Raw genomic sequence first — 13,640 nt, 5'->3', positions numbered from 1 at the left:
GGTTCAAATCCTCTATTTATTTTCTAGGTGTGACCTAGGGTGACTCACTGATACTGCAGAGCCTTGGCTTCTTATTTTCTAGGTGTGACCTAGGGTGACTCACTGATACTGCAGAGCCTTGGCTTCTTTATCTGTAAGATGAATTCCCTAGGGCTCAGATGGTAAAGAACCGATGACCTTGGATTGATACCTGGGTCAGGACCCTGGAGAATTCCATGGACAGAAGTGCCTGGTGGTCTACAGTCTATGGAGCCACAAAGAATCAGACACAACTGAGCAACTAACAAGATGACTATACTGAACACTTTTTTCACAGATAAATTAGAGAATTTGATATAATAATATTTATAAGATAGTGAGTATTTAACAACTATTAGTATTTAAACCAGACTTTCAAAGGAGTCTAGGGGTCTAGACTATATTTCTCAAAAATAAACTTTACAAGTTGTGATAGGAAATCTTAAAATCCAAACATATCTAGGTATTTAAATTTTACTTAGGCATGGGCATGCTCAATTACTAACTAGAGATAAGATGTTTCTTTCTATAAGTCCCTTTTAACCCTAAAGCATTGATATTCCAATAAATAATACTAATTTGTAGATCTATCCATTCCAGTTGATGGTAAAAGTAATGGCAATTTCAGGAGTTAAAGCCAAATTCCCTTCCATAGAAAAAGAATTTTCTACCATGGCAAACAACCAGAGTGTAAGTTCAATTCTTTCTTGATACTGGGAGTTGCTAATGGAAAACAAGGAAATAGTGTTTTAGTAAAGAGTTTTTAGTGGCCTGAGATATTTAGCATTTATCCCTTCTTATTCTCCATGTTCAAATTGCCCAACTAACAGTAGGAAAGTGTTTTCTCAGTTTGTATTAGATCTATGCTAAAGCTAGGATCCTAGCTGCTGCTACTGCTGCTAAGTCACTTCAGTCATGTAAAACTCTGCGACTCCATAGACAGCAGCCCACCAAGCTCTCCCATCCCTGGGATTCTCCAGGCAAGAACACTGGAGTGGGTTGCCATTTCCTTCTCCAATGCATGAAAGTGAAAAGGGAAAGTGAAGTCGCTCAGTCGTGTCTGACTCTTCCCGACCCTATGGACTGCAGCCCACCAGGCTTCTCCGTCCATGGGATTTTCCAGGCAAGAGTACTGGAGTGGGTTACCACTGCCTTCTCCTAACCTTTACTGAGAAACTATTAAAGAGGACAAGGAAATGGCAACCCACTCCAGTATTCTTGCCTGGAGAATCCCATGGACGGAGGAGCTTGGTGGGCTACAGTCCACGTGTCACAAAGAGTCAGACACGACTGAGCAACTTCACTTCACTTTCACTTTTATCACAGATGACAGAGAGACAAAAATGAGTAAGACCTTTCAAGTACTCACAACACAGTAGAAGAATAAACAAGTAAAAGACAGATGAAGAACCCTGTATAGGCATGTAATGGAAGCCCAGAACAAAGGTACTTAGTCCAGACCAAGGCAAAAAGGGAGAGAGTAAAAGAAGGTAAAGAAGCAAGAGTCAGACAAAAAGAGGAGAAAAGATGTTTTAAACAAAGAAGCAGTATACTCAATAGCTTGCCAGGAAGACAGAACTTGGTGCTCAGAAAACTTTCTGTAATTCAACATGGTGAAAAGAGAGTAGGAATAGGGAATGGCACAAATCAGGCTGGAAAGCAGGGCACAGACCTGAACTTAAAAGGCCTCACAGTCCAGGCTAAAAGTCATGTTTTTATCCTGAAGAGGCTAAAAAGCCAATCCTAACAAAGAGACAAAAAAGATATTTTATATTTTAGAAAAATTATTCAGATGGCAGCATAACATAGAATTGGAGCTTCAAGTTGACAACAGATAGCAAATAGATAGGCCTTTCAGATGTAGCCATGACCCAGAACCAAAATTTTAAGAGCAATGGTCATGGGAAAGGACATTCAGTTCAGTCGCTCAGCCGTGCGAATCTGCAATCCCATGGACTGCAGCACACCAGGCTTCCCTGTCCATCACCAACTCCCTGAGCTGAGTCAAACTTATGTCCATTGAATCAGTGATGTCATACAACCATGTCATCCTCTGACTTCCCCTACTCCTCCTGCCTTTAGTCTTTCCCAGTCTCAGGGTCTTTTCAAATGAGTCAGTTCTTCGTATCAGGTGGCCAAAGTATTGGAGCTTCAGCTTCAACACCAGTCTTTCCAATGAATATTCAAGACTGATTTCATTTTAAGACTGACTGCTTTGAATTTGCAGTCTAAAGAACCCTCAAGAGTCTTCTACAAACACCACAGTTCAAAAGCATCAATTCTTTGATGACAGCTTTCTTTACAGTCCAAATCTCACATCCATACATGACTACTGGAAAAACCATAGCTTTGACTAGATGGATCTTTGTTGGCAAAGTAATGTCTCTACTTTGTAATCTGCGGTTGAGGTTGGTCATAGCTTTTCTTCCAAGAGCAGTGCAGTTCACTTTAGTTGCTCAGTCATGTCTGACTTTTTGCGACCCCATGGACTGCAGCACGCCAGGCCTCCCTGTTCATCACCAACTCCCAAAGTTTACTCAAATTCAAGTCCATTGAGTCAGTGATGCCATCCAACCATTTCATCCTCTGTCATCCCCTTCTTCTCCTGCCCTCAATCTTTCCCAGCATCAGGGTCTTTTCAAATGAGTCACCTCTTCCCATTAGGTGGCCAAAGTATTGGAGTTTCAGCTTCAGCATCAGTCCTTCCAATGAACACCTAGGACTGATTTCCTTTAGCACAGACTGGTTGGATCTCCTTGAAGCCCAAGGGACACTCAAGAGTCTTCTCCAACACCACAGTTCAAAAGCATCAATTCTTTCTTAGTCCAACTCTTACATCCATACATGACTACTGGAAAAACCATACCCTTGACTAGATGGACCTTTGTTGGCAAAGTAACATCTCTGTTTTTTAATATGCTGTCTAGGTTGGGCATAACTTTTCTCCCAAGGAGTAAGCATCTTTAATTTCATGACTGCAGTCACCAGATGCAGTGATTTTGGAGCCCAAAAAATAAAGTCTGCCACTGTTTCCACTGTTTCTCCCTCTATTTACCATGAAGTGATGGGACCAGATGCCATGTATCTTAGATTTCTGAATGTTCAGTTTTAAGGCAGCTTTTTCACTCTCCTCTTTTACTTTCATAAGAAGCTTTTTAGTTCTTCTTTAATTTCTGCCATAAGGGTGGTGTCATCTGCATATCTGAGGTTATTGAGATTTCTCCCAGCAATCTTGATCCCAGCTTGTGCTTCATCCAGCCCAGCATTTCTCATGATGTACTCTGCATAGAAGTTAAATAAGCACGGTAACAGTATACAGTCTTGAGGTACTCCTTTTCTTACTTGGAACTAGTCTGTTGTTCCATGTCCAGTAATAACTGTTGCTTCCTGACCTGCATATAGGTTTCTCAAAAGGCAGGTCAGGTGGTCTGGTATTCCCATCTCTTTCAGAATTTTCCACAGTTTGTTGTGATCCACACAGTCAAAAGCTTTGGCATAGCCAATAAAGCAGAAATAGATGTTTTTCTGGAACTCTCTTGCTTTTTTTTGATGATCCAGCAGATGTTGGCAATTTGATCTCTGGTTCCTCTGCCTTTTCTAAAACCAGCTTGAACATCTGGAAGTTCATGGGTCACATATTGTTGAAGCCTGGCTTAGAGAATTTTGAGCATACCTTTACTAGCATGTGAGATGAGTGCAATTGTGTGGTAGTCTGAGCATTCTTTGGCATTGCCTTTCTATGGAATTGGAATGAAAACTGAACTTTTTCGGTCTTGTGGCCACTGCTGAATTGTCCAAATTTGCTGACATACTGTGTGTAGCACTTTCACATCATCATCTTTTAGGATTTGAAATACCTCAACTGTAATTCCATCACCTCTGCTAGCTGTGTTCATAGTGATGCTTCCTAAGGCCTACTTGACTTCACATTCCAGGATGTCTGGCTCTAGGTGAGTGATCACACCATCATGATTATCTGGGTCATGAAGATCTTTTTTGTACAGTTCTTCTGTGTATTCTTGCCAGCTCTTCTTAATATCTTCTGTCTCTGTTAAGTCCATACCATTTCTGTCCTTTATCGAGCCCATCTTTGCATGAAATGTTCCCTTGGTATCTCTAATTTTCTTGAAGAGATCTCTAGTCTTTCCCATTCTGTTATTTTCCTCTCTTTGTTTGCATTGATTGCTGAGGAAAGCTTTCTTATATTTCCTTGCTATTCTTTGGAACTCTGCATTCAAATGGGTATATCTTTCCTTACCTCCTTTGTTTTTCACCTCTATTCTTTTCACAGCTATTTGTAAGGCCTCCTCAAACAGCCATTTTGCTTTTTTGCATTTCTTTTTCTTGGGAATGGTCTTGATCCCTGTCTCCTGTACAATGTCATGATCCTCATTCCATAGTTCATCAGGCACTCTATCTATCAGCTCTAGTCCCTTAAATCTATTTCTCACTTCCACTGTATAATTGTTAGGGATTTGATTTAGGTCATACTTGAATGGTCCAGTGGTTTTCCATACTTTCTTCAATTTAAGTCTGAATTTGGCAATAAGGAGTTCATGATCTGAGCCACAGTCAGCTCCCGGTCTTGTTTTTGCTGACTATATAGAGCTTCTCCATCTTTGGCTGCAAAGAATATAATCAATCTGATTTAAGTGTTGACCATCTGGTGATGTACATGTGTAGAGTCTTCTCTTGTGTTGTTGGAAGAGGGTGTTTGCTATGACCAGTGTGTTCTCTTGGCAAAACTCTATTAGCCTTTGCCCTGCTTCATTCTGTACTCAAAGGTCAAATTTGCCTGTTACTCCAGGTGTTTCTTTACTTCCTACTTTTGCATTCCAGTCCCTTATAATGAAAAGGACATCTTTTTCGGGTGTTAGTTCTAGAAGGTCTTGTAGGTCTTCATAGAACCATTCAACTTCAGCTTCTTCAGCATTACTGGTCAGGGCATAGACTTGCATTACCATGATATTGAATGGTTTGCCTTCGGAAGGAACAGAGATCATTCTGTTGTTTTTTGAGATTGCATCCAAGTACTGCATTTCGGACTCTTTTGTTGACCATGATGGCTACTCCATTTCTTCTAAGGGATTCTTGCCCACAGTAGTAGATATAATGGTCATCTGAGTTAAATTCACCCATTCCAGTCCATTTTAATTCACTGATTCCTAAAATGTTGACATTCATTCTTGCCATCTCCTGTTTGACCACTTCCAATTTGCCTTGATTCATGGACCTGACATTCCAGGTTCCTATGCAATATTGCTCTTTATAGCATCGGACCTTGCTTCCATCACCAGTCACAATCACACCTGGGTTTTGTTTTTGCTTTGGCTCCATCTCTTCATTCTTTCTGGAGTGATTTCTCCACTGATCTCCAGTAGTATATTGGGCAACTATCAACCTGGGGAGTTCATCTTTCAGCGTCCCATCTTTTTGCCTTTTCATACTGTTTATGGGGTTCTCAAGGCAATAATACTGAAGTGGTTTGCTATTCCCTTCTCCAGTGGACCTCATTTTGTCAGAAATCCCCACCATGACCCATCCATCTTGGGTGGCCCTCCATAGAAAGTACATTACGTATAGGTTAAAGAGACACCAAGAAAATAGAATGAACAAGATCAGTTTTGAAGGATGGCAGGGAAAGGGTGTGAAGTTAAGTCTAAACTTTGTTTTGTTGTTTAGTCACTAAGTCATGTCCAACTCTTGGTGACCCCATGGACTGTAGCCCACCAGGTTCCTCTGTTCATGGGATTTCTTAGGTAAGAATACTGGAGTGAGTTGCCATTTCCTTCTCCTAGATATCTTCCCAACCCAGAGATCAAACCCAGGTATCCAGCACGGGCAGGAGGACTTTTTTCCTTTCTTTTTTTTTTTTTTACTACCAAGGCAGCAGAGAATCCCCTAAGTCTAAATTACCAGATAATAGACTATATTTTACCCTAAAATCTATATACTGAGGAATTCTAAAGTGTATAACATAAGCTATAGACAAACAATGTTTTACTCACTACTTAGAAAATTTAAAAGAAGACAGGCATGAGTTTTTTAAAGCAAATAACTGGTTTACTTTCATAAAAATGTCTAAATTAACTAAGCTCATCATCATCACAATATGTAGAGCAAATATACCTGGTTCACAGTACAGCATCTCAAAACAAAGAAATGTGGATACAAAGGAAAATAATTTTCTGGAGCTTGGGAAAAGCCCTTTAAAGAATTTAAGTGTGAAACACTTGACTTTCAACAACAAGTATATGGGAAGAAATCTAAGCCACAACACTAAAGTAACATTTTCACAGATTCTCAAAATAGAAGAATATTATTCATTCACATCTCAGGTTTCTGGGTTTTTTTTTGGGGGGGGGTGGGCGGGGGATAAAAATAAGAAGCAGATTTTGAGTTCTTATGTTTTCTTTGAGAGAAATTTTCAAATTCTTTGAAGAATTTATGTTTTCTTTGATAACTGACAAATGTTTATAAGAGATGAACTGATTCTAAATAATGATTCTAATTAAAATACAATCTTTACCCAGGTAATAGAAATTACACTTTTCATATTACTGTGTTGTGTTGTGTGTGTGCACTCAGTCTTGCTCAACTTTCTGTGGACTCCATGGACTATAGACCACCAGGCTCCTAAGTCCATGGAGTTTTCCAGGCAAGGATACTTCAGTCAGGTTGCCATTTACTACTCCAGGGGATCTTCCTCACCCAGGGATTGATCGTATGTCTCCTGTATTGGAGGCAGATTCTTTATCACTGTGCCACCTGGGAAGCCATTTTATATTATTAAGTTCATTTAATTCTGTCTCTTTCATCTTCTCTTATGCCTTCTCCCTTCAACTTAAAAACACCATCTAAGCCTCTGTTTAAACTCCACATAAATAAGCATGGTTCTCTTGGGAACTTAAAGTTACAGGTAACAGACTTAGATATAGATTGCCTTAGATTAATAATTCTAACCATATGATTTTAATAATCAGTGAAAAGAGAAAAGTCAAAATGTGAATGCAGCAAATCAACTATTTTACAAGATGGGTCTAAAGTTAGTAGGGAAATGACATTTGTATAGTCTCTATAAGGTACAGTATACTTTGTCAGACACTTAAAAGTAACCTGGCTATTTTAGGCATACGAATAAATCTGTTCACATTAAGTAATTACAGGGTAAAAACAAAAATGCAAGAAGATATTAAAGTACATGCAATATTATGTATGCATCATGAACTTAATTTGGAAATCTTTGTGTTTTATAAAAAGTGGGAAGGTCAAAAGAAAAAAAAAGTGGAGGTGTAAGAACTGAAAGAACTTCAATTTAGAAAAAGACATGAACTGCAATTATCTTCATGTGCCCTATTTAGAAAACATCTTGAAGCCACCTCTCCATGTTAAAAGAGAAGGTATTTATTGACTATATTTTTATCTTTCCATTAATTAGTTCTGCTTCAGAACTTATTCATTAAACACCTTAACACTTTTGACACACTAAAGAATTATGGAGCTACCAAGAGACCGTTGAGAGGCAAAGATCCAAGGGAATGAACTGCACCTGGTTTTTGGATTCAGAGATTTTAATTAATTTTAAAATGACCTCACCTCTACTTTTCAGCTGGCAAATAAATCAGCGTAAGAGAGAGCAAGGCCTACTTGTTTCTCCTATCAGATCAACTTAGACAAATCCATTTTTCTGAGGTATATGCAGATGGGGGAGGGGATGCTGTTTCTTTCTGACCCTTACAAGGGTTGTTATATAAAAGAAAAGAGTTCAGTGCTAAAAGTCACAATTCAACTGAAGATATAATAGTTACAAATATCTGTGTACCAAATAACACAGTAATAAACATTATAAATAGCAAACTATGGGAAATACAAAGAGACATAGATACAACACATTAATAATAAAATAACATGTCACTCTCAGTTTCAGGATAGATCAAGAGGAAAAAAAATAAGTAAAGATACAGAAAACCTAATTAACTTACTCAATAAGGTAGAAAACCTTGATATATGCCAAACTTCATGTGCTGATAACTTTTACAACTTTTCATTAAGTTTGCAATTATTTCAAAATTAGGCTACAAAAAAATTAGAAATAAGAAAAAATAGGATTATAAAAAGAATGAACAGTCAGCATAGTGTCAGAAGTGATGTGGATGAGTTACTCCTTTTCCCTCCCTATCCTAAAACATTGTTAAACATCTTAAGTGTTAAATAAAAAATAAAAATCCTTTTTAGTTATAAAAGAAAGTATTGCTGGCTTAGAAAAGTCTGAAAACATGCATCCCCGGTGGAAGTCACACTGTGAAGTCACACAACAGAGCTGGCGAGACAATCTACAAGTCAACAAGCTGGTTCATTAAGAAAGACCCTTCTGGCAGGTTCCATGCCCCTTAGATAAAGCACAGGTGGCAACAGACACAAGCTTCAACAGGCTCATAGATGGAACCTATAAGCCATATGAGCACAAGAGCATATCTGGACCATGGCAGACACACTCCCTGGGGCATGTGGTACAAACATCTCTCACATATGACATCACACACCGTCTCCTGCAGAAATTCACTATGAGTCCACACTCCTACTCCACAATCTCCTCAGAGTGCCTTCCTGCCAGATTGGTAGAAGGTGCAACACCAGGGTAGAGTTCTCAAAGTTTTCCTCCACAACTATCTTGTCATTAACGATCCAAATCACAGACACCATGACGACATGACTTTGGCCAGCACAAGGCAGTGGCACCCCACTCCAGTACTCTTGCCTGGAAAATCCCATGGACAGAGGAGCCTGGTAGGCTGCAGTCCATGGGGTCGCTAAGAGTTAGGCACGACTGAGCGACTTTACTTTCCCTTTTCACTTTCATGCATTGGAGAAGGAAATGGCAAGCCACTCCAGTGTTCTTGCCTGGAGAATCCCAGGGACGGAGGAGCCTAGTGGGCTGCCATCTATGGGGTCGCACAGAGTCGGACACGACTGAAGCGACTTAGCAGTAGCAGGGCACCTAGGCGACCCTTTGAGCCTCTCCAGCGTCATGCCTTCCCACACCCCTGCCCCCGCACTTATCCCTTTCTTGGAAGATCACTTCCAGGGCAAAATTTTTTTTTAAACAGAAACTTTTGATTGCCTTTTGGCTGAGCTAATCTTTGTTAGAGACCCACAGAATAAAGGAAAGAAAGATTGCCAGAGAGGTATACATGTAATTTAACTCATTAAACCAAGAGATGAAAAGTCTCTGAAATGTTCAGATTTTTGAGGAGGATAAACAAAAAGCATTCATTCAAAGAAATAAAATATGACAGATTTGTGATGAGACTGGACCAATACCCAGAGGCCCTGTGTTCATTTTTACTGTGTCATTGGGCAAAACTAGCTACCATTTTATTTTAAAATGAAAAGAAAATGCATTTTGTCTGTTTCACTGCACACATGATTCCAGCTTAGCAGACCTAGCCCAGAGGCACTGCACTCAGGGCTTTCTCAATCCATCTTTTTAGAAAAGAAACTAGCAAGGTGAAGCTGCAATGAAGAAAATGGGGCAAAACAAATGACAGTGAGTGCACAGTCTAGGAAATTTATCACAACAGTACTCGTTTTTTTATATTTGATGTCTGCTATCCTACCCACCATTGACATGAACATGTAGGAAAAAATACGCCTGTTTTGGGCTTGTGTTTTATCATCTTCTTTAAGCAAACAAGAATTATTGTAGTGTGTATATGCTACATTTTACCACAAAGGATTGTTCTGGTGAAAAGTACACTTTTTATGAAGTATTACATAACTCCTTTATGCTCCAGGAAACAAAGCAGAACACACAGTAAGCAACATTAAACACACCCAGAGTGCTGATTCTAAGAGCTGCATGCATTTTTCCAACCAAACAAAAAAATAAATAAAAATAGCTTCTAAAAGAAATTTATGCATAAATGTAATATTATTTCTCAACAGTTAAAGAACGTTTTACAAACAATAGTGTTCAGTCATTTGCATCCTTGAACTAATTTTTGTAACCCTTACAAACTTATTGAACCTATTTTCTTAGGAAGAATCATAGTTTCTCAGTTCTCGATTCTGTCTTTTTCAGGTAATTGTGCTTTTTGAATCAATCCTTTATTTTGGGGCTGGATTTTGCTTTTGCAGTTTCTAAAATACACCAGTCAATCTTTTACTTATGAGAATAAGTAGCATTCAAGCTATGGTAGGTTGACCTCAGTAGCTAAAAAATCCAATAGCTTAAAAATTGAGCTCATTTTTCATGAGACAGAAGCCATGAAAAATGTGATCAAAAGACAGCTGACATCCTACAATTCTAACTTATTTTACTTGAAAAAACACAAGAAATTATTCTCCTCTGGCCTCATTATTGCTTCCTTTTTTATCTATGTGGACTTTATGCTGCAGATATTTGAGCAGAAAATGATCTAAAATATCATTTAGCAATTTTTACCAAGATAAAGTATAAAATGGATTACACTGTCCCCAAACATGCAATTTTTAAAAAATTTTTTTCACTCACATGTACTGTCACTGCCTTTTTTCATTAGCACAACTATGTCAGGTCTCTGAATTTTAGAACAAATTTATTACTAGCTGAATAATTTTTCTCACTCATAAATATAGATGGGTATAACCAGCTTTAAAAACCTAAGTTTACTTGCATTGTGATCATTTCAATATAACAGGTCAAATTCAAATACCTCCTCATTACTTTCTGCTCATTACTTAGGTCCACTGCGAGAAAGCAGAAAGATCTGGGGAAAGATGATCTGTACTCAAATACTAATTCTCAGGTAGCTAGCTGAACCAGCCACTGAACTGGTTGGCTGTTGTTGGATGTATAAAGCCTCAGTTTATACATCTCTAAAGGGAAGTGTTGATCTGCAAAGGTTCTGTTGTCCCTCTGAGACAAAAACTGTAGGTTACTAACCTGACAATCATTTCACAAGCCATTTTCACACTTAACAACATGGAAGTTCAGTCACCCTAGGCTGTGATCACCTCTCGTCTAAAAGGCATTGTCGTATTGTTGCCAAAGAAAGTTTAATCAAACCCAGGGCAGCCCATTAAGCTATGACCAATACTAATGTTCTTTGCTGAAATGGCATTACTAGTTTTCACTGAGATTCATCATCTCATTAGTGACCCAATTTCCAAAGTCACCCAGCAAAGGAAATTTCTCTTAAGAAACCTGAGAAGTAAAAACCTCTAAAACTGTTACACGTTTGCTGCTACATTAGGAAAGTTCACAGTACCTAAAATAGCCACCACCTCATCATCCTGGATGACTTCCAAGGATCCTGACACCACAAAGCAGAGGGCATCCACACTTTCTCCAGCATGGTAAATGAGGTCCCCAGGAGCACAGTGAATAGTTTGGAATTCTACTGCCAAGGCTCGCAGACACCCATCGCTGGCCAATCGAAAAGCAGGATGTTCATTAAAAACCTTCCGGTTTAGATGAACACAGATATCAGCTCTCATGTCCTTGGGACAGATGGAGAGGACCTGAAGAAAGTGAGAGATGAATAAGTAAGAAAAAAGAGAGAAAGACTATTTCCAACAAAAAGGAATCTGACAAATACTTATTGACTATGGCACAGTCTGCAAAATGCTGTATTGAGGAAAAAGGTAATGAGACACAGCTCTGCTCCGAAAGATCTAATAATCCAGTGAGATGGGCTGATGAGCATATGGGCTATTACAACACAGCACCATGTAGTGACTCTCTGAGTGGGTATGGATCTCATCATGGATCGAAGACAGGCTCAAGACAGCCGGGAAGAGTCTCAGAAAACAATGTATTACAATGTCATCAAATAAATAAAATAGGTCATTAACTTTCATTTCAGTCTAGTTGCTACTTTATAATTATTTTCATAACTACTTCAAAATTCAGGATAATGGACCTTACTACACATTGGAAGTGGATTCATATTAACCAATTACAAGACAACAAAATAAACAAAAGCATCATTTCATGTGTCATGCAACTTGACATGGCTGATAACAACTCCACTCTCCATATGTTTTCTTCACTCTGAAATATTTTTATTTTACTAATAAATTTATGTGCAGGGAGCAAAAGCGTATTCACCAGCCTTCTGTAAGGCTTAAAAAACTGGCAATGTCCATGCTGGCAGAGGTGGGCACTACAGGCTGCATGGTAGCCCTTGCTCATTCAGGTCTTTGATTCCTAAAGACTGCTGAGAGCAACAGCTGAATTCAAGCTCCAAGCACCATTTAGAAAGGGGGACAAATGGCAGAAACATGCTTAAAGAGACAGAGGTATAGAAATTTTATTCCCTGTAGCTTTCAGACAAGGCAATTAAAGACCCAGATTAAAATGGACATATAATCACATTATCATCAGAGCATCATCAAGCAAGATATGATTATAGAAGTCAGGACAGTCTCTGTGAAAGGCGCATGTGTAAACTCAGAATCCCCTCCCAACTCCCTTGGTAAACTCTTCCTTATAATCAGAAATGTTTTTCTCTGATAGAATTTGAATCCCTTGAGCTGAAGTCTAAGTTGATTTGTCCTCATTAAATTATACCAAATAATGTTTTCATATAAAATAGTTTTCTTTCCTATGCTAATTGCATTTTAACCTTTAAAAAATGACCTAAGGCCTGGAATATTCCTTTCACTTGGAGCTCACTATCCATGAAAAGCAGGTTGCTTCTGTGTGTAGAAGATGAGCCATCGTAAATGTAAAAACCCTTAATTAAATTGTGCTTTCAATATCCATCCCCTTAACCTTTCCTAATACTGTGATACCATGTCACACCACCAGGATCTTTGTGGATTTTTTCTTACTCTTCTGAATTCCTATATGCAATAGTGATCAGCTCTCCTATCTTTCTGAAAGAGTTCATCTTTGAAAAAAGGAACATCTAACAGAACTATAGAAGCAGTTGGCACTTTCCAGATCAGTTAGTTTCCATAACAATACAATGTTTTCTTTACTATATTAACTTTCAGTGACTCCTGAAAATATTAGTCTTTCAATGGGCACTTACTGAGCTTCTACCGCGAGGCATGTCACTGCATTAAACTCCTGGAACTAGAAGGGTAATATGCTGTCTTTGCTTTGGAGGAGCTAACGATGAAATAGGGGGATATAGGAGGTAAAAAGACAATTATAATATGGTGAGAAAAGTATGATAGGGGAATGGCCATGGTGACATGGAAGAGTGCCTGGAGGTATCATGAAAGATCAGCCTCAGGAGGTCCTAGGTCTGGGAACAGATCTACCACTTACCTTTGTAACCTAAGGCAACTTATTTATCACTCTGAATCTCATCTGTGAAATAGGATAACAGTGTTTATTTCATAGGTTCATTGTAGGAATTAAATGGGGATTTCAGTTTAGCCCAGTTTAGTCTTGCACATGGTAAATGTTAAAGAAAGGCTAGGCTTTATTTTCCCTACCAAACATTTGAGTATTCAAAAAAAATGTAATGCTTTTTTTAGCTCTCTTTAAAAGCCATTTGCTTTTTTTTTTCATTCTCCACTCCTGCCTGAATTCTGTTTCTTGACTGTTTGATGAAGTTCTAGGCAGAACTAAGAAAGTATTTCTGCATGAGCCTGAATAAATTTCAAGTTTTAGCTAATGTTAATAT

At 38.6% G+C, this 13,640-nt stretch overlaps 1 protein-coding gene across 6 annotated transcripts in view; it reads right to left on the bottom strand.

The window, feature by feature from the left end:
- KCNH5 (potassium voltage-gated channel subfamily H member 5) overlaps positions 1-13,640 on the bottom strand; it is a 388,790-nt gene that overhangs the window by 100,756 nt on the left and 274,394 nt on the right. For all 6 annotated transcript variants that reach the window (XM_006068056.4, XM_044924885.2, XM_044924884.2 and 3 more), the window contains one exon: positions 11,268-11,520. In XM_006068056.4, the coding sequence (XP_006068118.1) occupies positions 11,268-11,520 (253 nt within the window). The remainder of the gene's footprint in view (positions 1-11,267; positions 11,521-13,640) is intronic.

Source organism: Bubalus bubalis, chromosome 11, assembly GCF_019923935.1.
Source record: "Bubalus bubalis isolate 160015118507 breed Murrah chromosome 11, NDDB_SH_1, whole genome shotgun sequence".
Lineage (NCBI taxonomy): Eukaryota > Metazoa > Chordata > Mammalia > Artiodactyla > Bovidae > Bubalus > Bubalus bubalis.
The sequence above is the reverse complement of the archived record's forward strand: the minus strand, read 5'-3'. Positions and strand labels throughout refer to the sequence as shown.